The following is a 25,454-nucleotide window of genomic DNA, read 5'->3' on the forward strand; positions in this document are numbered from 1 at the left end:
AACAATGAAGATTTATTAAATTAAAAAAAAAGTTAAATGTACACCGATCACATAACCCAGGAATCCCATTCCCAGGTTTCCACCCAACAGAAGTAAAAACATATGTCCACACTGAGACTTGTTCATAGAAGTCCATAGCAGGATTATTCGCAATAGCCCCAAATTTAAAACAATTTAAATGTTCATCAAATGGTGAATGGAAAAACAAAATGTGATTTATCTATACGGATGGGGCGGTGGGGAGGGAATGTCCGGCCCTTATACCACCTTCAAAATCATTTGGTCTGGCCCCGCCAAGGCATTAGGGGTGAGTTAAATGTTTGACCAAATATAGCAGGCTAATAATTTTATATGGCCTACAAATTATATTATAAATATCAAAATGGCTCTTGGCAGAGAAAAGGTTCCCCACCCCTGCTCTAGAGGAACAGCCTTGCTGACCAGCTATTTCGAGCCAGAACTCGCCCATGTGACTGGCTACTTTTCCGCGCTTGAATATTAAGGGAAAGCATCTGAATATACTTAAATGTACTTTATCTTGTCACAGCTTATATTCTTATTACCAGCAGTCCAATGATTTATGTAATGAAGCATCCTTAAAAACCCAGGAGAGTTTGAAAGCTTCTAGGTTGGGTAACCAGAACCCCACCATGCACACTCCAACTCCATGGGGATAAATGCTCGTTTGAAACCACACCCTGTGTATCTTTCATCTGGCCACTGAATCATGTATCCTTTGTAATAAAGTGATAATCTAGTGAATAAAGTTGTCCTGAGTTTGTGAGCCATTCTAGCAAAGTAATTAAATCCAAGGAGGGGGGTCATTGGAACCTCCGAGTTATAGCCAGTCAGTCAGCAAAGGTAACAACCTAGGCTTGTCATTGGCATTTGAAGGGCAGACTTTGTAGGGCTGAGCCCTTAACCTGTGTAATCTGATGCTATCTCTGGATAGATAGTGTCAGATTGAGTTGAATTATAGGATATCCAGGTGATGCCCTATAAAATTGCTTGGTGGTGTGGGGAAAACCCTCATCAGAATTGAGTGCAGAACCTCTTGCATAGTATTTCCTTATAATAATTCTTTTTATTTCTTTAAGATTGGTAGTAATGGCCACTCTCTTTCCATTAATACCATGCCAAACTGTCTCCCGAACCGACCCTGTCACTGCAGCAACTGTAAGAGGAAAGTCTATTTGGGGGTATATAGTTGGAATCAGGCATATTTTAAGGGAAAATAAATAGATAAATACAAGGGAAAGCTTGGGAGCAGGCATGTAGGGAAACTAAAGGTTTGATAATGCGAAATCATAAGATCCAATGTAGAAGGAAGCAGGAAAATGGTGAGACTGATGCTGGATGGGAGATGGGGCAAGAAGCAGAGTGGGTAACCAAGTGTTTATTATCCTGATTAACGGGGCCAATCAGGTCTCAGCCGTTGTTTCCTTAATAACAGTCTACATCCTTATGAATATCTTAATATTCTAATTCCACTAAGTACAATAGTTTTCAGTTGCTACCATAACAAACTTAGTGACTTAAAACAACAGAAATGCGTTCAGTTCTGGAGGCCAGAAACCCAAAGCAAGCATGTTAGAAGGGCCACACTCTCTGGAGGCTCTGGGAGAGCATCTCTCCTTTGCCTCTTCAGTTTATGGTGGCTGCTGGCATTCCTGGACTTAGGGCTGCATTGCCCCATCTGCCTTTGTCACAATGCTTCCACCTCTGTCTCAAATCCCTCATTGCCTTTCTCTTATAAAAGATACTTATCATTGGATTTAGCCACCCATCTCCCCAGATAATTGAGGATGATCTCATCTCCAGATCCTTAACTTAATATTACCTGCAAAGATCATTTTTCCAAATAAGGACAGTCACAGGTTCCAGGAATCACAACATACATGGACAAACCTTTTGGGGAATCACCATTCAAACCAGTCTATACTAAGAGATTTTAAATAGCTACAAATGTGGGGGGAAAATGTTTTTCATTTGGGTAAAAAGTAATATTGAAGAAGGAAACATAGCATGACATTACATACAGCAGAAAATCGAAAATCAAAGCCTTTAAAAACACCTGTATTTCATGTATAGGATTGGGAAAAGAACTCTTTGATAATAAACATATTCCAAGTAAACACAGACTTTGTAAATCTATAAATATTTAATTGCAAATATTAATACCCTATGTTACTCTTCTACATAAAGGAGAAACTCCAAATCCTATTCTTTAGGAAGAAACAAGCAATACCTTGAGAGTAACTATTTCCAAATCTTCCCTTTTTGGGGGAGAACTAACATGTTACATGGATTAATTACAAAAGGATATATCAGACTCCAGTAAATTTAAGCAAAAGAAACAGCTAAAATTTCCCACTGAGGGTAATAAATATTTGATACTTATGAGTGTGAATACGTAAGTTAATTAAATATTAGGCACAAGAAAAATTCCAAAACTATCTGAAGTACCAATTTAAAAATGGCATAAATATGCGCTGACTAGTATGGCTCAGTGGATAGAGCATCGGCCCACAGACTGAAAGGTCCCAGGTTCGATTCCAGTCAAGGGCACATACCTCAGTTGTAGGCTCAATCCCTGGCCCTGGTGGAGGCAACCAATTGATGTGTCCCTCTCACATAGATGTTTCTTTCTTTCTGTCTCTCCCCCTCATTTCCACTCTCTAAAAATCAATGGAAAAGTAGCCTTGGGTGAGGATTAACTAACAAACAAAAAATGGCATAAATGCCAAATAGTCAGTTAACATAAACTTTGTTATTGGGTATGTTCCAGGCTTCCTTTCTATTCCAGTGAGATCTGCTTCTTTTCTGTCCAAGGTCTTCCACTGCTGGGCTCGAAGACAGTAAATTGTTTAACACCATCAAGGCCTTGGTCATGGAAAGGATTTATTTTAGAAAAAAAAAGAAATTCTTTCTTCTTTACTAAAGATTATGGTTATTTTTCTGCTGCTTGCTTCCTTAAACTACATATCAACTTCCTGGTGTAAGAAAAATTATGGGCAAGAGCACACATTCTATGTTGGCTGTCCCACAAAGTAGTGGCTGATTAATAAAGCCACCCACTTGCCTGGCTTGTGTGGCTCAGTGGTTGAGTGTTGACCTATGAACCAGGAGGTCAAGGGTCAATTCCCAGTCAGGGCACAGGCCCAGGTTTCGGACTCCATCCCCAGTGGGGACATGCAGGAGGCAGCCAATCAATGATTCTCTCTCATCATTGATGTTTCTATTTCTCTCTCTCTCTCCTTTCCTCTCTGAAATCAATAAAAATATATTTTAAAAAAAAGAAGCCACCCACTCAACCTTTTTTGTCATTTGGTCTCATCTAAAGAATAAGCAAAAAGGATCAAGGTTACAAAGGACTCATGACCAAGGTACACCTTTTACAAATATCTTTTGATTGGCCATGAAAAGCTTTATTTCTTCATCAAGCCCCCAAATTGAGTCTTTAATGGATTAAGAATCCCTTCCCACCTATTAGAGGCCTATAAGGAATAAATGCTTCAAAGATCAGTTCCGAGTAGTACACAGATACCTCAGGAGAGTGGAGCAAACAAGAGGAAAAGGACCAAATAAGAGGAAAATGTAGAATATAAGAAAGAGTTTAAAGAAAATCCAACAAAATATACAGTTCACTAACATAATAGTCATGGATATACATGCCTTACTCATCCTACTTTTGACTGGCTCCTTTTATTATTCAGAAATTAAGTTATTTTCAATCTTTTGCTTTCTTTTTCCACATTGTCTCTAATATCCTGGAGTTTTCTGGAGTTCTGAGCCAGGAACACCAAGCTGTCCCTAAAATCACTAGTCCCATGATTTCTGCCAACATTTTCAAGCTCATCAAACAAAGCCAATGTCTGTTTAAGTTTGGCCTGAACAATTTTTTGCTCTTCTAATTCTGCAAGAAGGGCCTGCTTAGTGCATAATTCAGTCTTGTACTTCTCCTGTAACTGTTCAATTTCTTTTTGGAGAAGCTGGAATTCTTCCTCACTATACGAATGCATCTCCTGAGATTTATCTTCCGGAAGCAAGATGTTAGGGGGAATACGCAAAATCCACTGTAAAAACAGCTGCTCCATTTTGACAAAAAGCTTATCAAAACGTCCTTTCATGAAGCAAAGAAACTTCTCTGTGCACTTACGAACCTGGACTGGGCTAATCTCACAGTTTGGGATGCCCTCCAGCTTCTTCAGAACAACCTGTTCAACAGCCTGCATCACTTCAAATAGGTAGTCTTGAAATGCAATGTAGATCCTGAGCATGCAAGTTTGTGGTGTGAAGCCAAAGAACTGGGCCTCATAAGTCATTGGATCGACAGACATCTTGACTTATTTTGCTGTTAATTTTGATTGTGAAAAATCTGCAAATGTAAAAGAAATATCATTGGATTAAATCATCTGAAGAAAGTAATAAATCACATTATAGATAGAAAAGTTTGTGTTCCTTGATACTCAATGCCAATTCCAGCCTCACTCATCCACAATAGGATGCCAACCCTTGCCTCTCTGAGGCTGTTTCAATCTGTCTATAACCTCCCTTAGGCCCTCATTTTCCTTACCTCTCATTTATTGAGGACTCTGGCCTGTGGTTCAGTCTTCTGAAGTCTGTTATCATCCTAGACAACATTCAAATTTAGACAAATAACCTAACCAGCCCTAGAGACACAGTTTCATGAGATTCAATGGCTTCACTCTTTTGGCCACCTGGCTCTTGATATTTGCAACTTCTCTCCCCAATGCCCTATTTTTCGACAACTTCTTATGCTATTCTTCCAACTCTCATTCACGTACTCATACTACACCTTAATCATCAAGACTTTCTACCCTCTGATCCTCTCTTCCTTGCACTCAGTCTGTCCCACTTCACTTCTTTCCCTATCCATTTTAGGCTCCACCATCCATCACTTTAACCACTCCCTTGCCAATGTCCTCAACTCCCTGTCCTTCCAACCTAGCCAACACGGGGGGGAAAATCCCAATTAGTAGCTGAACAAGTGCCTTGTCAGCTTTACAACCTCAACGTGTTTTTTCAAGGGTCTAGAAGTCTTTACTTTAGAATGTAAACATCTCGGAGAATAGCTCTCCTATCTCCTTGTACTGTGGGAGTGACACTATGCACTTTTTTTCTGAGCTATAATCAGATGCTTGTTGTAGAAATAAGAGAGAAGTTTCATTATTCCTTCAGATAAAGACAATTAGCAAAATAAATGGATACCTCAAGTAGGATGGATGAACTTTATGAAAGAATTTGAAGCAAATGGTACGGTCAAATCTTTTTATAAGAAGACAAGATGCCATTAATTTTGAGAATTTATATATGCAATGACTAAAATAGAATAGTTGTAATTGCTTGGCTGCATAAATAAGGTAAAATTTCTTTCTGTCTTTGTAATCTCACTCAAATTATCTACAGTGCATTGTAATCTGAATATAACTATTCAGTAATAAAACTACTTTCTTTTCTATGTGTTATGGAAAGGAGTCTCTGGTTTGGCAGGGTTTTTATTTCCTCAACACTGCCCTATGCCTCAGGATCAAGTTCAAAACTCTCAGCATGGCTTACAAGGGCCTTCATCACCCAACCCTTACTAACCACATTCTGTCCTTTTTGAAGACTTCACATGTTCACAATTGAGCTGGTAAATAATACTTCTTATTTCACTCACTCTATTTTTACTTCAGGCTAGATCTTCTCTAACTTATTTTATTCTTCTACCTTTCATCTCCCTTAGGAACCTACTCTAATGTTTGTTTTGCTTTCATCACCATTTATCCCCTCTATGCCCTCTTCCACCTCCTCACCTCTCCAAGCAATCACCACACTGTTATCCATATCCATGAGTTCTATTTTTCTTTTTTGCTCAATCCCTTCCCAATCCCCCTCTAATGTTTCTAAATATGCTTTTTTTCCATTCGTCTTTAATGTTAATTCAACTTTAATAGGTTTTAGATATATATATTCTTGAAAAATACAGTTTTGCATATGTATGTTTACATTTTTCTTTATGTTTGCAATCATTTCATTGTTATACTTCAGTTTACTTCACTGGTTCTTGCTGAAGTATACCAACAATTTTATCATATGCATATACCACACTTAATGTCCATTCTCCTTGTGACAAACACCTAGTTTGCTTTCAGCACCTTACTACCAGAAATGATATTGTAATAAACACCCTTCTATGATTTCTCCTTAGGGACTTTGAGGGTATTTACACAGGCAAGTAATTGCTAGCCATAGAATTTCTCATAATTCCACTAAATATTGCCAACATGTTCTCCAGAGCATTGCTGGGGGTGGGGTGGGGATGTCCTACACTGAATTACACTCTCACTTACAGTATGTGAGAATTTCTCATATCTTTGCCAACACCATTCAACATTCTAATTTTTACCAATCTGGTAGATATACAATTGTTTTAGTGTTTTGTTTTGTTTTTGAGAACCAAGCCCCACACACAAGTTGGATACTGAGGATTGAAACTACCTACACTCCCCCATCCCAACAAGCAATTTATTGTTTACGTTAGCATGACTTTACTATTCTAGGAAACCAGTATATTTTCATTGTTCTAATGGCTTGAACTGCCGCAAAAGTGGATCAACTCTTCAATGGGAAGCATCAACAAGCAGAAACTAAGATTCTCTGCAACCCTTGCCTCAGCTGTTTCTACCAATCCTGTACTGTCATTTCACGATCTCTACCCAATCCTAATCAAGCCCCCAAATTGAAAGGTCCATCTTAAACCGAACTTGCAATTCTCAAAAAATTCCGATCTTGCCTTTCTTCCCTAGGAGACACTGCCAAAGCTCTTTCAAGGCCCGTTGTTCTTCCTTACCAGGGCAAGCAGTACATGAAACTTTCTTTTATCTACAGGTTGTGAGGGTGATAGGAGCAGGCAAAAATATTTTTAGTGCATTTCTCTGATTACCAGTAAATTGGGTACTACTTCATATATGTTAGCTTTTTGGACTCTCCTCCTGTGAATACCCATTCATATCTTTTGTAAAAACCACTCTCTTCACCCTTCGATTTGGTTCCTTCCTTCCTTACTACCAGATTTGATGGCCACTCCCTAGTCCTAAACTTTGAGCGCTTCCTTAGTTTGTCAAGATCTGACTACTCTTCCCAACCAAACCGAACTATTTTTTCCCCTGTGATGTCTTTCCTTCAAGGTAAGATGCCGTGGCCAAATCTCCTTCAAGGGTCAGTTTAAATACACTTCCTTGGTGGCGCACCCCCTCCTCTGAACTCGATCAGGACCTTTCTTCAGGCACCGACCGAGTTCCACTAGTACTTTAGGATGTTATCACGGGCCTGTCTCATCTTCTCTGCTAGCCCTAGAGTTCCTCAGGGCAGGACAAGGACGGCTTAATCAATATTTGCAGAGTGAACACACGAGGTGCCCAGAATACCTCAACGAAATGAGTTGACAGAGTTGCAGAAACAGCCCGGCAGGAACTCCTTTCAGCCGGCGGGCCGGCTCCCGTCGGGCCCCGCGACCCCGCTGCATGCCGGGACCTTCAGATCTGAGGCCCCGCGGTGATGCCTCATCCAGTTCCACTCCTTCCCTCTCCTCCTGTGAGAAAATGCAGCCCCGCGGCACTTACCGAAGCGACCATGAGGGTGGCGATTCCGATCAAACAGTGGCTTCCCGCCAACGCCTTTCAACCACCTCTTGCTACCAGAGATCGGTAGGGCGGTGACTCCCGCAAAATACCGAATGATGCCCGCCTCAGCGAACTAGAGCAAAGGCGGGATGATGTCGCGCTCCTGATTGGCTGGCTCTTCGGTCGGTGACTGAAAGGGGCCGGGCGGGCAAGCTAGCTGTGGCCCGCGGGGATTGGCGGAAGGAAACTGTACTTACTCTCCTCTCAGCGACGTGGGAGGGTGAGGAAGCCAGGCAGGGTCGCCGCCGATACGCAACTCCTGATTGGTGAATGGCTTTCCTTAGGGCTCCTGCGATTGGTGGTTGGCAGGTTGCCCGGCGCCGATTGGACAGCAGCGGGCAGGGTAACGGAGGCCTCTGGCCCCGCCCCGCCGCTGGGCTGACTGGCGGAAGGGGAAGTGGGGCGGGGGCAGGCGGCGGTGGGGAAGATGGCGTACCAGAGCCTCCGGCTGGAGTACCTGCAGATCCCACCGGTCAGCCGCGCCTACACCACCGCCTGCGTCCTCACCACCGCCGCCGTGGTGAGCAGATGCAGCGCTGGCTTCTCATTATCCGGGCTGGATATAAGCGAGTCCTGGGGAAACTGGTTTGGGCCTCCTGGAAGCCCAGATGGTTTGGTCTCAGGGTGGGTGGAGGTGGACAGGGCTCACTCTAGGGTTCGGAATTGCTTTCAGACTGATTAGCCAGTGACCCGGGAAGGGAGTGCTACTGCAGGAGGGTTGGGGGATCGGGACTGCAGGTCAGCTTCTGAGAAATGAAAGCCGGACCTATAGCAAGTCAGGGCGGCGGGAGCCACCCACCCAGAAAACGTGTCTGAGAACCCTGGCGATGGCCAAGTGGCACCAATGGCCAAGTGGTACCGCGGTGACTAGTGGGGGAAAGTCCGCCTGTGAAGAAACTCAGATATTGAGGATAGAAAGCTGGAAGTTGTCCAGAGGCAAGAGTCTTAAAATAAATAGAGTGTGAATACAGAGGTTGGCTGGAAGCAGGGTCTTGAGTATTGTTTCTTTTTTTAAAATATATTTTTATTCATTTCAGAGAGGGAGAGAGAGATAGAAACATCAATGATGAGAGAATCGTTGAGCAGCTGCCTCCTGTATGCCCCACACTGGGGGATCAAGCCGGCAACCCGGGCATGTGCCCTGACTGGGAATCTAACTGTGACCTCCTGGTTTATAGGTCGTCACTCAACCACTGAGCTGCCCCGGCCTGGCGAGTCTCATTTCTTTTGAGTGAGATGTGTTGCTTCACCCAACTGTGATGGGCAGATTCGGAGCAGCTGCTCATTACTTGCCCCATATCTAAGATATACATCTCCACCTGCATCCCATGCCTTCAGGCCAGCCTCAACTATTGCAATATAAAACAAACTTTTATTCTGTGTTGGATATTGAGGATACAAAGAATTGTACCAGTTCTAGAGAATTCTTTTTTTTTAAAATAAAGTAGGCATCTTTATTTTTTTTAAAAAATATATTTTATTGATATTTTACAGAGAGGAAGGGAGAGGGATAGAGAGCTAGAAACATCGATCAGCTGCTTCCTGCACACCTCCCACTGGGGATGTGCCCGCAACCAAGGTACATGCCCTTGACCGGAATCGAACCCGGGACCCTTCAGTCCGCAGGCCGACGCTCTATCCACTGAACCAAACCGGTTTCGGCTAGAGAATTCTTTACCAGCCTCTCCCCGTGACTTTAAAGGATTCAGTCTAAGTGACTGAGAGTTGGAAATTGCTAGCCCTACTAATCCTTCATTGTAGATGATGAAATTTTACTTCTTGATTTGATTTGCTTAAGTAGCTCTTTCTCTATTTCAGCAGTTGGAATTGATCACACCTTTTCAGCTGTACTTCAATCCTGAATTAATCTTTAAACACTTCCAAGTAAGTGGTCCATCACAATCATGATGTTTCAGTTTTTAAACTTGTTTTTCTTACTTTTTAATAGCAAATCCTGCTATATACTACCTCAAAAAATAATTCAGATAAATCAATGGGAATATCTGATTATAAGTCTTATTATGGGAGGTATAAAACAGTGATTCTGCAGCCTAATTGGGAATGTTTAAGAAGAGATTCTCAAGCTCCTCATCATGTACTAAGTCAGAATAACCAAGGTTAGGAATTAAGAATCTGTGTGGATTTTTTAAAGTTCCCCGCATGGTTTTGCTTTGATGTGTTCAGTTCCTATATTTAGGAATCACTAGTTCAGAGTTAATATTGTATTTGAGAGACTGACCAGGTAATTCCCCGGGGTAGAATCTCACAAGATGCCCTTATTTTGTGCATTTGCCGCCTGGCACACCCATCACCTTGATGTTACCACTATTGTCCAGTTCAGGAACTCAGCTCTATCAGTGCATTTTATTATTCATTCATTTATTTATTTTCAAGTTGTAAGAGAAAGTTTATTTAGAAAGTTACAAGCTCTGGCCGGGTAGCTCAGTTGGTTAGAGCGGCGTCTGGATACACCAAGGTTTCGGGTTTGATCTCTGGTCAGGGTACATACTAATACAAGAAGAACCAATGAATGCATAAATAAGTGGAACAACAAGTCTATGTCTCTCTCTCTCTCTCTCTCTCTCTCTCTCTCTCTCTCTCTCAAAGTCAATAAATAGCCCTGGCTGGGTGGCACAGTTGGTTGAAGCATCATCTCGTACATCAAAAGGTTGAAGGTTTGATTCCTGTTCAGGGCACATACCTAGGTTGGGATTCAATTCATGGTCAGGGGGTATACAGGAGGCAACCAATCAATGTTTCTCACGTTGATGTTTCTCGCTCTCCCTCCCTCCCTTTCTCCTCTCCCTCTTCTTCCCTCTCTCCTTCTCCCTAAACATATCCTTGGGTGAGGATTAAAATAAATAAGTAAATAAATAAATTTTAAAAATCAATAAAGTTTAAAAAAATAAGGAAGTTAAAGAGGTAGTAGAAGTGAGCCAGCTGGACTGCATAGGCTCAGGAAACAAGTTACAGAAGCAAAAGAAGGACCCTTGGAGCTTAGGAGAGGGAAAGGCAAAGGTAACAGGTGCCTGGGGGAAAACTGGGGGAAGGGAAAGACCCTCAACTCTTAGTGCTTTTATTTTATTTATTTATTTTTGAACTTTTATAAGAGTTTATTGAAGCCAAACTGACAAAATATGCCAGTGTGGGGATGGGGAGCAAGATCTCAAGTGCTCCTTCCTCTATTAGTGCATTTAAAGTGATCCATCTTCCAGGGATCAGATCATACTGACAAAACTCAAAAGATTGACATCTTAAACGACATGCCAGTTTGTTAGATTGCAGTGGAAGGTAGTCCTTTCCAGTAATTACAATGCTGAAGGAGAGATGTCTTTTCCTGCTCCAGGATGTTCATATTGGCTATAGTTGGAATGGGAGAGAGACCCAAAAACCAGTAATTCTGCCTCTATTCATGCTACTCACTGTTTCAAGTGTGTTTCATTCACTTTATACCCACTGAACTCCAGCTTGCCTTTCAAGAAAAGCTTTTATGTAACCATCTCTTTTGTGTCCCTAGGGTATTTGTAAATGCTTCCTTTAGAGCATCTCTTATCTCATTCTTGCACTTGTATATATATGCTTGTGTCCTGGCTAGATGGAGGGCTTTAAAGTCTAGTACTGCAGAACTGAATTGTTTCAACTTTATGAGTTACCAGTTCTTAAGAGTTTAATAATACTTAAAGCAGCCCTGTGGACTCTTGTCATGTCTTCTTCCTTTGATACTCACATGACCTTTGCTAAGTGCTATAGCTCCACCCAAGTATTGCTTCAAGTTAATAATTGCTTGGCTTGATTTTGCCTGGAGTTAAACTCTGGATACTGTGAATCTGCATTAGGAGTTAGAAATTCTAGGTTTGAGTTCAGAGTCTCCCTTTACAATTTATGTGTTCTTGGGCAAGCATTTTAAAAGTATTCTTAGTTTTATTTATGAAATGGGGATGGTGGACACAGGATTAAGATCACATGAGCTGCTAGAATATGTTAAACTACTTTAAAATGTTAAGTGCTCTACCATTGTGAGAAGTTGTTTTGATTGTGAGCTTCATGGGTTGGGTAGGGAAGAGTAATTTCCAACAAGAACATGAGTGTCCTTCTATCTACCAAGTAGACTCTAGTTATTAGAGCATTAGGTCTTTACTTGTAGGAAGTTGGCTTTTTTTTTTTTCTAATGCATTCATTGGTTGCTTCTTGTATGTGCCCTGACTGGATAATGAACCCGAAATTTTGGCGTATTGGGACGAATCTCTAACCAACTGAGCTACCCAGCCAGGGTGGGAGTTAGCTATTTGTTCAGACTAGAATTTGAATATTTGCTTTACAATTACTCTTTACTCTGGGTGTTTTGGGCTACTTAATATAGAAACATTTTTTAGCAATTTTCCCTGGAGTTTTTCTCTGGTGTCTCAAGACTATTCATTAAATTGTGATACTACATATATGTAAGCACTGTTTTCTGTTATGCAAATTAACCTAGTCTTTCCATCAAACTTTTTCTATAATTTGCCTAACCATGTGGTATGGGCTTTTTTTTTTTTTTTTTTTTTTTTCCAAATTAGAAAGTTTATTTAGAAAGTTACAGAGGTAGTAGAAGTGAGCCAGCTGGGCTGTGTAGGTTCAGGAAACAAGTTACAGAAGCAAAAGAAAAGGACCCTTGGAGCTTAGGAGAGAAAAAGACAAAGGTACCAGGTGCCTGGGGAGAAGAAGAGGGAACCAGAAAGGCTCAGGAGCAGGTGTGCTCCCAAGAGGGAGAGTGTGCAGGTGTGGGCTTTTTTTTGTTGTTTTGTTTTTTAAAGACAATCATAATTTCAAGATTTCTGTCCTATTATCGTTACAGATTTCAGGAGTTGAGTGACATCATTCAGACTTTCAAAATCCAGTGTCAGATTTTGTGCCCCACTTTTTGGTTCAGAACATCGTATCACCTAGCCATGGCCTTTCATCCATCATAGTCAGAGGATATCTCTTTTGTATTAATATGGAAGAGTTTCTTGGTATATTTTACTTAATCTACCTCTCTCTTGATTTTTTTTCTTTTAACAGATATGGAGGCTAGTCACCAATTTTTTATTTTTTGGGCCTGTTGGATTCAATTTTTTATTTAACATGATATTTCTGTATCCTTTATTAAGTGGGGTTAGCATAAAAACTTTAGGTTCACTTAAGAAATACAAAATTAAATTGAAACTTAATCCTGTTATTTTTGTTACCTTTTTTTTTTAATATATTTTTATTCATTTCAGAGAGGAAGGGAGAGAGAGAGAGAAATAGAAACATCAGTGATGAGAGAGAATTATTGATTGGCTGCCTCCTGCACACCCCCTACTGGGAATCAAGCCTGCAACCCAGACAAGTGCCCTTGGCCAGAATCAAACCCGGAACTCTTCAGTTCACAGGCCGATGCTCTATCCACTGAGCAAAACCATCTAGGGCTTTGTTAACATTTTAGCTGTAACTTCTAGGTACTGGCTCAATGGTGCAGAGTAGTTGGTCAGATAGTAATGTTTTGAGGGTGTTTGTAGGTTACTGCTGGTTCAAAGGGGAGGTATCTAAAATAATAAAAGCGTAATATGCTAATTCCTTCCCCTGCGAGGGAAGCTCGGGCCCCAGGTGCTGGAGGGAAGCCAGTGCCAGCAGCCTGGGGAAGGAAGGCCTACTCTGGCACAAATTTCGTGCATCAAGTTTCTAGTTTAACCATAAAATGATTACATTTCTGCCTCTAAGTCACTTGCAAATATGATCAAGGGAGAGGAGTGATTTGATTGATGCATGCTTACAAAGTAACATCAGCAGATACCAAGTAGTAAAACACAAGTTGAATATAGTGATAATTGATAGAGCTTTGATACAGGTCTGGGAGTGAGCTCGTGAAGAGTGGAAACTTGAGATCTTGTACCTTAGTTGCTGGTTCTACTGGCTGAAAGAGCCATAATATCTGCCAGGCTTGCCGTGTTCCAATTTATTGAGACACAGGAAGAGTTGTGCTCTGGTCATATGGTAATTGGGGCCACTGAGCAGATCTTCCTTCTCCACCCTGACCCTCTGGAAAGAGGGCAGTTACAGCTCACCTCAACCTGTAGTAGACTGAGAGCCATGTAGGGGGGTGACAGGATTCCTGCCCTAGGATGGATTCCTGTGTCTCCTATATGGCATATTCTGGTAAGTTTCTAATAATTAATTTTTTTCATCAAAATGCAACTTCAGCCCTGACCGGTTTGGCTCAGTGGACAGAGCGTCGGCCTGCGGACTGAAGGGTCCCGGGTTCGATTCCAGTCAAGGGCATGTACCTTGGTTGCGGGCACATCCCCAGTGGGGGGTGTGCAGGAGGCAGCTGGTCGATGTTTCTCTCTCATCGATGTTTCTAACTCTATCCCTCTCCCTTCCTCTCTGTAAAAAATCAATAAAATACATATTTTTTAAAAAATGCAACTTCATTGACTGAGGTATAGAAATACTCTACAGCCTGAAGAAGTAGATTATCACTCAAGGCTTCTTAATGTGGATTTCTTCCAAGTTAGGTGTGCAAAAGCAAGGGTGACGCAGACTCTGCTGTGGCTGGACATGGAAAAGATGATACAGGTTTGAAAGGTTTAATAGGTGACTGGGAGCATGTTTATCTAGCATCTGGCTGGATTCCCCAATTAGGAACAGTGTTTGTAAAATATGAAGTTGCATAAAATGTAGAGAGAAGTAACCATACTACCACTTACAAACATTCTTAAAAAAAAAAGGCTTGACGCTTATAAATGATGTGGAGTCCAAGTATTCTTACGTGATACATTAAATTTTACTTTCTTCATGTTTGTATGCTTAACATTTTCTTAACCTGAAACTTAAGATACCGTTACTGTCGAATGCTAGAAGAAGGCTCTTTCCGAGGTCGGACAGCAGACTTTGTATTTATGTTCCTTTTTGGTGGATTTTTAATGACTGTATCCTTCAACAAATAGAACAAACATAGGAAAATGTACCAACCTCTCTTTTCCTAAAGTTTTTCATCTGTCTCCCACAATTCACTAGATATTCTGAACTAACAGAGACCTCCAGATTCTAGCATTAGGGTACTACTGTTTATTTTACATCACACTTTATGTGCCAGTTTCTAAGCCTAGAGGTTAGACAGGATGCTTTTCTACTATGAGCACGTCAGAGGAACTTCTAACCAAGGTAGGTTACTGTCTGTTACTGGATAAATGGATAAAGAAGATGTGACATGTCTGTCTATCTGTCTATATACATACATATGTATATATTCCAAAAAAAATGTATACATACACTTTAACAGCATTTTCAGTTTTGAAAGTGAAATGTATTTTAATAAGTACTGCCTTTATAATTATTCAAAGTGTGTGTATACATTTTTTAGGATACCCTATATTATTGTTCATGGTGTGCTTCACTTTTAAATAAAGTTGGTAAGACATTTATTTGGTTACTACCAAAACTGATAAATTATTTAAAAAAAAAAAAAAAAGAATTGTCAACCATATAACAGACTTGAATGTAGTCCATCTGACAGGATGGTTTTGCTGCAGTTGGCTTTATTCACCCTCTGTAAAGGTGCTAATGGTGAGTGAACTTTAATTCAATTATGGATCAAATAATTAACACATTTTCCAAAAAGGCAAAAACTTCATGAAAGCAGAATAACACTTGACAATCCAGATAATTTGGCCTAAGCAGGTTTTTGCCTGATTGCTCTGGGGAATTATTTTCAGGCCTTTTTCTTCTAAGATGTAAGTAACTAATGCTTAGCTTTCCTAATTCAGACTTTTGTTAGAACACAATCCTTAGTTCTTTTGCCCAGTCTTCCCTATTACATTGTTAATGTTGATATTTTCCTTAATGCCATCTGCTAGATTTTTGGTTTATTTGTGAGCTTAGTTTTTTTGGGCCAGGCCTTTACAATAATGCTTGTCTACGTGTGGAGCCGAAGGAACCCTTATGTCCGCATGAACTTCTTCGGCCTTCTCAATTTCCAGGCCCCCTTTCTACCCTGGGTGCTCATGGGCTTTTCCTTGTTGTTGGGGAACTCAATCATTGTGGACCTCTTGGGTAAGAGTCTTATCACTACTTTTCTATTATGTTACTTATAAACTTACTTTGTCACTATTTTTCATGTTTGTCCTTCATGTAATAGCTATTATGGGATGATTTGATAGTTATATTCTCAAAGATTATAATATTAGTTTTCTAGTTCTTACTATATTGATATTTCTTCCTAAATATAAGGAATTTGTGTGGATAGATTCACTTGCAATTAAAATTTTAATCCTCTCCCTCCTTTATTTCTGGTTGACTGTAGGTATTGCAGTCGGACACATATATTTTTTCTTGGAAGATGTATTTCCCAATCAGCCTGGTGGAATAAGAATTCTGAAAACACCATCTATTTTGTGAGTACTTAACACCAGGTTACGTGTTTTGTTGCAGGTAAACTGGGACAGGGTCCATGATCAATGTTCAGGTCAGTAAATATTTACAGATTGAGCCATCTCTCAGCTGTTGAGGAGCGTTTGTGTGGGAGGAGCAGACAGTGCCAGGCTGGTGGCAGGAAGGAGGCTCACAGGCTCAGGATGTCCCGAGGCTGACTTGTTAACTGCTGTCCAGGATGACCACTAGCACTTCCTGCTCCAGAGAGGAGCCTGTGGGTTTGTGAAAGCTGCTGAGTTTATAGAGAGGTAAGAGCAGAATGGGCAAAACCTTCTAGAGGAAAGTTTTTAATGGTGGAATTTCTGCCCTTCCAAACAGGTGGTAGTACCCTGGCCGGTGTGGCTCAGTTGGTTGAGCATCATCCTGTGCACCAAAAGGTTGCCAGTTCAATTCTCAGGCAGGGCACATGCCCAGGTTGCAGGCTCAATCCCCGGTAGGGAGCGTGCAGGAGACAGCTGATAAATGTTTCTCTCTCACATTGATGTTCCTCTCTTCCTCTCCCTCTCTCTCTAAAAGTCAATAATAATTTAAAAATCTTTAAATAAAAAAATACAAACAGTGGTAGAGATAAGCATTAGAGTGGAAATAGCTTTGAGCTGCAAACCAGGTTTCGGCTGTTCCACCAACCAGCCATGTGATTTTAAGCAAGTCCTTTCTTTTTTGCACATCATTTTTCCTGGGGATAGAGCTTTCATAGGACCTCTTTCTACTCCAGAATTTTGTGTCCTTAGGATATATTGTATTAAAAAGAGTTCACTTGAGGAATGAAATGTAAGTTTTTATATTATAAAATGTTTGTTATAGAATAGTTAAGCAAAACAAAGAAAGCAAAATCCTCCATAATCCCACCTCTTAGATATAACATTGTTAACTTTTTTATGTGTTCTTCAGTCTTTTATTGTCTGTGTACATTTTAAAAATGCTTTTCATAATCTTTTTTAAGTAATGTGTCATAATTGTTCTTCCATCATAAATGTTCTACAAAATTGTGATAGCTACACGATATACCTGGTATGAATATAACATAATTTTACTAATCCCTTACTGATGGACATTGACATTAGTTCTTGCTTTTCCCTTCTATGATTGGAGTCGTGAATATCCCTGTAGCTACATGTTTGCACACATCCATGATTATTTTCCAAGGTTAAATTCCTAAAAGTGGAATTGCTATTTGGTTTATTGCTAAATCGCCATCCAGAATGGATGTTCAGGTTTACATTTCTACCAGCAACATATTAAGTGTTCCTTTCCCACATCCTCATCAAACGCAGGGGGTATTGTATTTACTCTTTCCTAGTTTGATAGCCGTAAGATCGTGGACAAAGGATTTCCCCCCCCTTGGGTACTTCAAAGTACATTGTCAGTATAATGCCCCATGACCCCCTTTAATTGTGTTTTTTATAAACAAGGACGTTTCTTCTACAGTCAAAATCAGTAAGCGAACGTTAATCCTCAAACCCTGTTCCACACTTGGAAGTTGTCCTCATTGTTCTTGATAGCAAAAGAATCCAACTCAGCTCTAGGGGTTGTGTGTAGTTATGTCTCATTGGTCTCCTTCAGTTCGGAACAGTTTTTCAGGCTTTCCTTGATTTTCATGACATTGACATTTGTGAAAATTATAGGCCCATTTTGTTTGACTAATATTCTTTCACATTTAGGTTCAGGTGTCGCATCTTTGGCAGGAATATTAAGAAGTGACACTGCATTCTTCTAATTGCAGCCTATTAGGACAGGATTTCAGGTTGTTGAATTTGTCAAAGTGGTAGTAATCACTGATTGGTTAAAGTGTCAGTGAGGCTACTCCACTGTAAAGTTACTTTTTTTCCTTTTTCTCTTTTTAATTTAATATATTTATATTGATTTCAGAGAGGAAGGGAGAGGGAGAACACATAGAAACATCAATGATGAGAGAGAATCATTGATCAGCTGCCTCCTGCATGCCCCCTAACCCGCTCATGTGCCCTGACTGGGAATTAAACTGTGACCTCCTGGTTCATAGGTTGATGCTCAACCACAGAGCCACACATGTCGGGCTTTTATGTATTTCTCATATGCTTCTTCACTCATTAGTTCATCTAGTTCTGAAAGGTTACTCGGTGTCATCTTGATCAGCTAAACATCTTCATAATAAGATTTGTTGACAAGTCCTGGATTTTCTGCAAGAGCTTCATTAATTTCAGTTAATTCTCCTGATAGAGGAGAAGAGAGTTCACTAGCAGCTTTCACACTTTTCAAAACACCAAACTCATCTTGTTAGTTCAGTTTTGTCCCAATTTGAGGCAGACTACAGTAAACATCATCTCCCAAAGCTTCCTGTGCAAAATTGTTGATCCCACTGTTCCAATACCATTTTCTGTTGTTATCCATTCATGTTTCTCTGTGAATTTACGCACTGAGAGCAGATTGGGACCAGTGCACAGCCTCCTATCATCACCCTCCCTCAGGCCCCAGGACCGCATGCAGCGTATGGTGGGCACTGAGGTGGCACTCACATCACAGGCTGCTGCCTGCAGGCTCCCAGCCCTGAGAGCTCCACGTTGGTTCACAGGAGTACAGAGGTTCTGGCACAACTCCTATTAAAAGGTTTTAAACAGGTTGAGCGTGGTAGTGGATTTATGGTGGGCCCTTTGTTATGGGCCTCTCATAGGGTACCCATGCAGAGGAAACTGCAGCCTTGAACCATTGCCCAGCCTCCTTAGCTGTAGGCTGGGAGCACAGAGGGGGGTTGTATAGTGTAGGGGGGGAGGGAAGATTTTAAGCAGGTTGTGAAAAGATCTTTGGGGGGCATCTTGGGTATGTTTATTGGGTAAGGGGATGGGGTAAGTGTGTTGTGTTAATGTTAGAATTGTCCAAACCTGTAGAGAATTTTTGTAAGAGTTTATTTGAATCAAACTGATGACATCCTGGGAAGCAAGATCTCAAATGCTCCTGTTTTTATTATTAATTTGTAATAATTAAAGGAGCTTATATTAAAACACAGATGCCTTTCCTGAGCCCAATATAAAATAGAAGTTTTCAGATACACTTTAATTTTATCAACTGTGGGCAAGTACAATTAGAAATATGAATGTAAATAGAAGATGCTGCTTTAAAGTTTTTGGACATTTAATTTAAAATTTTAATTGTGATTAAATACACCTAACATAGAATTTATCATTTTATACATTTGTAGGGTACAGTTCACTGGCATTAAGTACATTCTCATTGTGCTTCTATCACCACCATTCATCCATAGAACTCTTTTCATATTGTAAAACTGAAGTCTGTATCCATTTAACCAGCGGTTGCCAACCTTTCGGACCTCACAGACCACCAGTGGTCCACGGACCACCGGTTGGCGACCACTGTTCCAAAGGTTTCCTTAAACCAGCGGTCACCAACTTTTTAGGACCTCACGGACCACCAGTGGTCTGTGGACCACCGGTTAGCGACTGTTGCATTAAACAATAACTCCCCATCCCCTTGTCCCCCTGTCCTTTCACAATCACTACTTTCTATTTTCTGTCTCCATGAGTTTGACTACTCTAAGTACCTCATGTAAGTGGAGTCATGCAGTATTTGTCCTTTTGTGACCAGCTTATTTCACTTACCATACTGCTTTCAAGATTCATCCATGTTGTAGCATGTGTCAGAATTTCCTTTCTCTTTAAGGCTGAATAATATTCCATATGTATGTTCTATTTTGTGTATTCATTCATCTGTCAGTGATTGTGGGGAGACATCCACGATAAATTTAGTGAAAACCATGTTACAAAACAGAAGTGTGATCTAGCTTTTGTAAAATTATAAAAGTTCTGGAAGAATAATGAAAATACCAAAAATTATTATCTCTGGGAATTTTGTGTATTTTACTCATACATTTCCTGTTTTCTCTATAGTTAACATGTATTGCTTTTGTATTAAAAATTAGTAAAGGAGCCTGGCCAGTGTGGCTCCGTGGTTGAGTATGAACTAGGTGGTCACAGCACATGCTCAGGTTGCAGGCTCGATCCCCAGTAGGGGCCATGCAGCGGTAGCCAGTCAATAATTCTCTCTCATCTTTGACTCTTCAATCCCTCTCCCTCTCCCTTCCTCTCTGAAATCAGTAAAAATATATATTTTTAAAAATTAGTAAAAAAATAAAATTAAATTTTTTTTAAATTTAAATAAATAAATAAATTAGTAAAGGAGCCCTGGCCTTTGTGTCTCAATGGTTGGAGCATCAGCCAGTGCACCAAAGGGTTCAATTCCTGGTCAGTGGCACATACCTGGGTTGCAGGTTCGATCCCTGGTGTGTTCCGGAGGCAGCCAATCTAAGTGTCTCACATCAATGTCTCTTTCTCTCTCTCTCTCTCTCTCTCTCTCTCTCTCTCTCTCTCTCTCTCTCTCTCTCTCTCGCCTCCCCCCCCCCCCCCCCACACCTTCCACACTCTAGAACAGGGATGGGCAAACTTTTTGACTCGAGGGCCACAATGGGTTCTTAAACTGGACTGGAGGGCCGGAACAAAAGCATGGATGGAGTGTTTGTGTGAACTAATATAAATTCAAAGTAAAGGAGCAGAGGGGAGAGCAAGAGAACCGGATAGAACAGCCGGATCAGGCCCGCGGGCCGTAGTTTGCCCAAGGCTGCTCTAGAACATCAATGGAAAAATATCCTCGAGTGAGGATTAACAAAAAAAACGATTTTTTTTCTTTTAGTAAAGGAGGCCCTGGCCAGTGTTGCTCAGTTGTTTGAGCATCATTCCATGCATAGAAAGATAGCTGGTTTTATTCCCGGTCAGGGTACATATCCAGGTTGTGGGTTCCATCCTGGTCAGGATGCATATAGGAGGCAACCAATGGTATTTCTCTCTCTGTCTCCCTTCCTCTTTCTCTCTTAAAATTAGTAAAGGAGGTAAAAGCTAATGTAAATATGAAATAATTGTGAATGCCTTTAAAAATATATAACTTTTTCATTGGTAGGCAGATGTAATGCTAGTCCATTGGTTGAAACCTCATGGGATCTTTTCGACCTTGCAGCATTTAGGACCTGAGATGATTCTGGGACTAAATTATATCGGTTTCTGTTTTTTAGGAAAGCTATTTTTGATACACCAGATGAGGATCCAAATTACAATCCACTACCTGAGGAGCGGCCAGGAGGCTTCGCCTGGGGTGAGGGCCAGCGCCTCGGCGGGTAAAGCAGCAGTGCCAACAATGAGACCCAGCTGGGAAGGACTCAAGACACACCCATTGGGATTCTTTTATCCTTTGTGTTGCAAAAGTGTGGACACTTTTGACAGCTTGACAGATTTTAACTCCAGAAGCACTTTATGAAATGGTACACTGATTAATCCAGAAGACATTTCCAGCAGTTTGCCGGTGGTTCCTCACTGCACTGGTACTGTAAGTGTAATCTCTCGGAGCCAAAAACTGGAGAAACATACCCTGCTGCCTCTGTTGAACAAGTACATGCGTGCTTGAGTTCTGTGGTGAAAGGCAGAGCTTTTTCCTACTCCTCTTTGATAGACGAGGCCATGGTGTAAATGGAAGTTTCAGAGAGGACAAAATAAAACTGAATTCCATCTCTCTCTCACTAATTAAAGCTTTTGTGTGTGATCTTTTACATGATGAGATTGTATTCCAGCTCTCCTGCATAGGTCTGAGCTCTGAGCAGTTTACATGCCCACTCTTCATGTGTCTCCACAGCTGTCGACTGGATTTCATTTCAAGATTGGAAATAATGCGGCTGATAATATGTGGCTGTATATACATCTTAATAATTCAGAATGGCAGCTTCAGTAGGAAAATTTGTTTATGTTGTGCAGACAGTTTGTTCTCATCGGGGTTTTACAAAACTTCAAATTGTCAGATGATGTAGGTTAGGGTGGTTCCTTTTTTTTTTAATCCTCACCTGAGGATATTTTCATTGATTAGAGAGAAAGGGGAACATGGATGGGAGAGAGAAACATGCATCTGTTGCTTCCAGTATACACCCCAACGGGGATTGAACCCTCAACCCTTCAGTGCATAGGACAATACTCCAACCAACTGAGCCACACTGGCCAGGGCAGCAGGGTGGTTCTTATAACAGCAGGAATTCAGATACTGGACAGTTCAGTTATAGGCAGAAAGTTAATGTGGCATCTTATTTATTCTGCATTTCTCCATTAAGAAATCCAGGGAAAGACTCATCGCCACCTTTGTAAAGCCTCAAAAGGATCTTTAGACCGGGACATCAAGTTACAATGTTGACTTTGGAGCCTGATGAACAAGGTACCAGTTAGACAGGGATATAGTTCTCCTGGGCCTTTGGCTAGTTAACATTTGCCATTTGCTTCATGAAAAGCTAAGAAGCTTTTCAGAGCCAAGTACCTGGTTTATCTTCCAAACCAAGTAGAAATTAGGTTCCACAGAAATAGGAACTTCATGCCTAGGGTTCAATAAATATCCAAAATATTCACTTCCCTGGGTCTCAGGAGGTTTGCATCACATGCCCAAATAATTCAGAGAACCCCAAGGACTAAAATCACATCCCAAGAAAAGAGATTATTTCAGAATAGTTTTAATAAATACCACGTAGGCACAGGACCTTTCCCAGGTAGTTGCCAACTGGTTAAGTGGTAGCTTTCTAGAGTGTGAGATTTCCCTCAACGATGACGCTTCAGATTAAACATAAACATTCTAAATGGGAATTTTCAGATTTTGAAGTGAATAGTATTTTAATGTCTAAATGGAATGTGCATAAGGAATGGAATTTAAATATTTTAATGCTTAGTTGGTAACTTTGAATATGATTGTTGTGGCATTATAGAATGTAGGTTAATGGGACTGCTTTTTTTCCTGAGTGGTTTAAAAAAATATTTAAATGCCAATCTTGGAATGCAGAATCCTTATGGGATTTTTAAATTGTTATGTCTTTATTCAAGAAAGCTTGACTTTAATTAGAAGGGTTTTTTTAATTATTTATTTATTTTAATGAGTTTCTCTAGTTTTATTTGTTCTCCCTTAGTTAACTTTCAGTTATCCAATTTATGGAATTCTTGTGGTAAATTTTTAATCCTAAAATCTATTCACTGAGTTTATTTAAATAGAGAATATCTGTACATATTAATGACTGGGTAAAACTGGAAACCAATTTTGAATTGATGACCTACACACAGTCAGTTATGGGATTTTGATTTCTCTGTGGTATGCAAATTCCTAGTGGCAGAATTCCACTGTGGCAGTGGTCACTTCAATCACTGTCCTCTTACCAGTTTGGCCAGTCTCACTACCATCATCCCTAGCCCTATGTTGTAAACAGGTTACCTAGGCTAACCTGAACATAAGGAAAAGTTCTCACCTCTTCTCCAACTTACCTCTCAGTCTCGATTCTTCCAGAACACCCTTCTTTTTCATAATGCACATCAACTGAAAAATGAGATTCAGTGTATGGAATTTTGTGACCAATTTACCTAACATAATTTAAGGGATTCTTGAATTCTACCATTAATATTGATAAGCACACCTAAGGCATAGTTTTTTTGCTGTAGAAATACAATATATGTTCGTGGGGTTTTTTTAAATGGACATAAAAATTGCATCTCCCTAGGAGATAACATTTTATATACATTTTGGTGTGGGGTTTTTTTTTACTATGGATTTACATTTTCCTCTTCCACTTGTTCTTTTTCTATGTCGCTCTTATATGTCCTAATATCTTTCATACCTCTTGTGTAGTCTTTCTAAGCAGAGAGTGCCCAAGTGTTGGATTTTGGTAATGAAGCCCTCACTCTGTCTCTGGTGTCTATGGGAATTAGGAAATATTGGAGCTATTGGCATGTTGCATAAAGAGCTTCTTAGAATGGTCATCCATCCTTGATAGCCTGTGTTTTATGTTGCGGCTGAGTTTTCCTTTGACAGATGAGTGCCATCTGTGTTATAGTAAAAAAATGCCATTGTTTCCAGTGTCCTGTAGGATGTCCCCTAAGCTATTTGCATATTATATGAATTTGCATGAAAGCTGGTGAGCTTTTTATGGTCAAGTCATTTCTCTGCTCAGAAATCCACAGTGACTTCTTAGCCCCCATATCAAATGCATACCTATTGCCTTTCTCTGAACCTTAATCCTGCTTCTACCTAACAGGAGCCTCAGTTTAGTCTGGTCAGTCCTTCAAGGCCTGACCCCTTCCTGACTCCTCAAGAAATTTTGTCTCTAAGGCCCATTTCATTGTCTTTCTTCTTTGAATCCCTGTAAGCTTCAAGTCTACGATATACTCTTACATGAAGTTATATATTTTTTTATACTGTTTCTAGTTGGTACATGTATATTAGTTTTGTCTCCCTCATGAGAATGTAAGCTCCTTAAGGGCAGGGACCATGTCTTAAATTTTTGTATCCACCACAATGCCTGGCATAGTGCTCGGCACATGGGTGCTGAATAAATACTTTGTTTATTGATCAGCAAACTATTATCTGGTATTTTTAATTAAAGAGAGGTTAATGGCCCAGCCAATGTGGCTCAGTGGTGAGCATCGACCAATGAATCAGCTTGTCATGGTTCAATTCCCGGTCAGGGCATATGCCCAGGTTGTGGGCTTGATTCTCAGTATGGGGCATGCAGGAAGCAGCTGATCAATGTTTCTCTCCCTTGACCTTCCTCTCTCTCATATAAATACATTTCACTTTTCTCTTATTTTTAAATCCCCACCCAAGGTTATTTTTCCATTGATTTTTAGAGAGAGTGGAAGGGAGGGGGAAGAGACAGAAACATCGATGTGAGAGAGACCCATCTATTGGTTGCCTCCTGCACAGCCTGATCAGGGACAGGGATAGAGCCTAGAACCAAGGTATGTGCCCTTTACCCGGATTGAACCTGAAACCCTTCAGTCCACGGGCCAATGCTCTAACCACTGAGCGAAATGGATAGGGCAATAAAAACACATTAAAAATAAAAATAAAATGGACAGATTTCACATGAAAATACTCATTTTTTTACTTTCCTTAAAAAGAATGGGAAGGTCTGGCAATATCAGGCCTGCATGGCAGCTATTGCCCAGAGGTCACTAGTGGCCGATTCTAGAGTCAGGGAATGTTCTCTATGAAGAGATTACTTTACTCATGCATATTAACTACCTGGACTCATAATCATGTGGAGCACATGTCTCCTTCATTAGCTTACTCGGGAAAGAACACTGGGAAAAAGGACCGAGGCTTGTCTTTTACATACTCAAGGTCTATAATTTAACATTCAGTTATTGCTATGGTTTGAATATTTGTGCCTCCACCCCAAATTCATAGGTTGAAATCCTAATCCCTGATGCGATGGCATTAAGAGGTGGGGGCCTTTGGGAGGTACTTAAATCATGAGGTAGATTCTTCATTAATGAGATT

The 25,454-nt window shown here is 40.5% G+C and overlaps 2 protein-coding genes across 6 annotated transcripts; one reads left to right on the plus strand and one right to left on the minus strand.

Moving 5' to 3' along the window:
* MIS12 (MIS12 kinetochore complex component) lies at window positions 1-7,902 on the minus strand. 2 transcript variants are annotated; one of them, XM_080681474.1, is made up of 2 exons: window positions 7,629-7,902; window positions 1-4,378 (listed from the first exon to the last, which is right to left on the minus strand). In XM_080681474.1, the coding sequence occupies exon 2, from the start codon at window positions 4,338-4,340 to the stop codon at window positions 3,720-3,722; it is 621 nt and encodes a 206-aa protein (XP_080537600.1). In that variant the 5' UTR covers window positions 4,341-4,378; window positions 7,629-7,902; the 3' UTR covers window positions 1-3,719. The 2 variants fall into 2 exon arrangements, with proteins under 2 accessions (XP_080537600.1, XP_080537601.1); XM_080681475.1 differs by lacking the exon at window positions 7,629-7,902 and adding an exon at window positions 7,434-7,563.
* DERL2 (derlin 2) lies at window positions 7,887-24,525 on the plus strand. 4 transcript variants are annotated; one of them, XM_080681471.1, is made up of 7 exons: window positions 7,887-8,208; window positions 9,507-9,572; window positions 12,729-12,802; window positions 14,524-14,617; window positions 15,545-15,740; window positions 15,991-16,081; window positions 21,175-24,525. In XM_080681471.1, exons 1-7 carry the CDS (start codon window positions 8,116-8,118, stop codon window positions 21,278-21,280), a joined length of 720 nt encoding a protein of 239 aa, XP_080537597.1. In that variant the 5' UTR covers window positions 7,887-8,115; the 3' UTR covers window positions 21,281-24,525. The 4 variants fall into 4 exon arrangements, with proteins under 4 accessions (XP_080537597.1, XP_080537598.1, XP_080537596.1 ...); XM_080681472.1 differs by having other exon boundaries at window positions 8,094-8,208; window positions 9,510-9,572; XM_080681470.1 differs by having other exon boundaries at window positions 8,096-8,312.
* The last annotated feature ends 929 nt before the right edge of the window (window positions 24,526-25,454 follow it).

This window comes from Plecotus auritus (genome assembly GCF_963455305.1).
Source record: "Plecotus auritus genome assembly, chromosome: 7".
Classification (NCBI taxonomy): Eukaryota; Metazoa; Chordata; class Mammalia; order Chiroptera; family Vespertilionidae; genus Plecotus; species Plecotus auritus.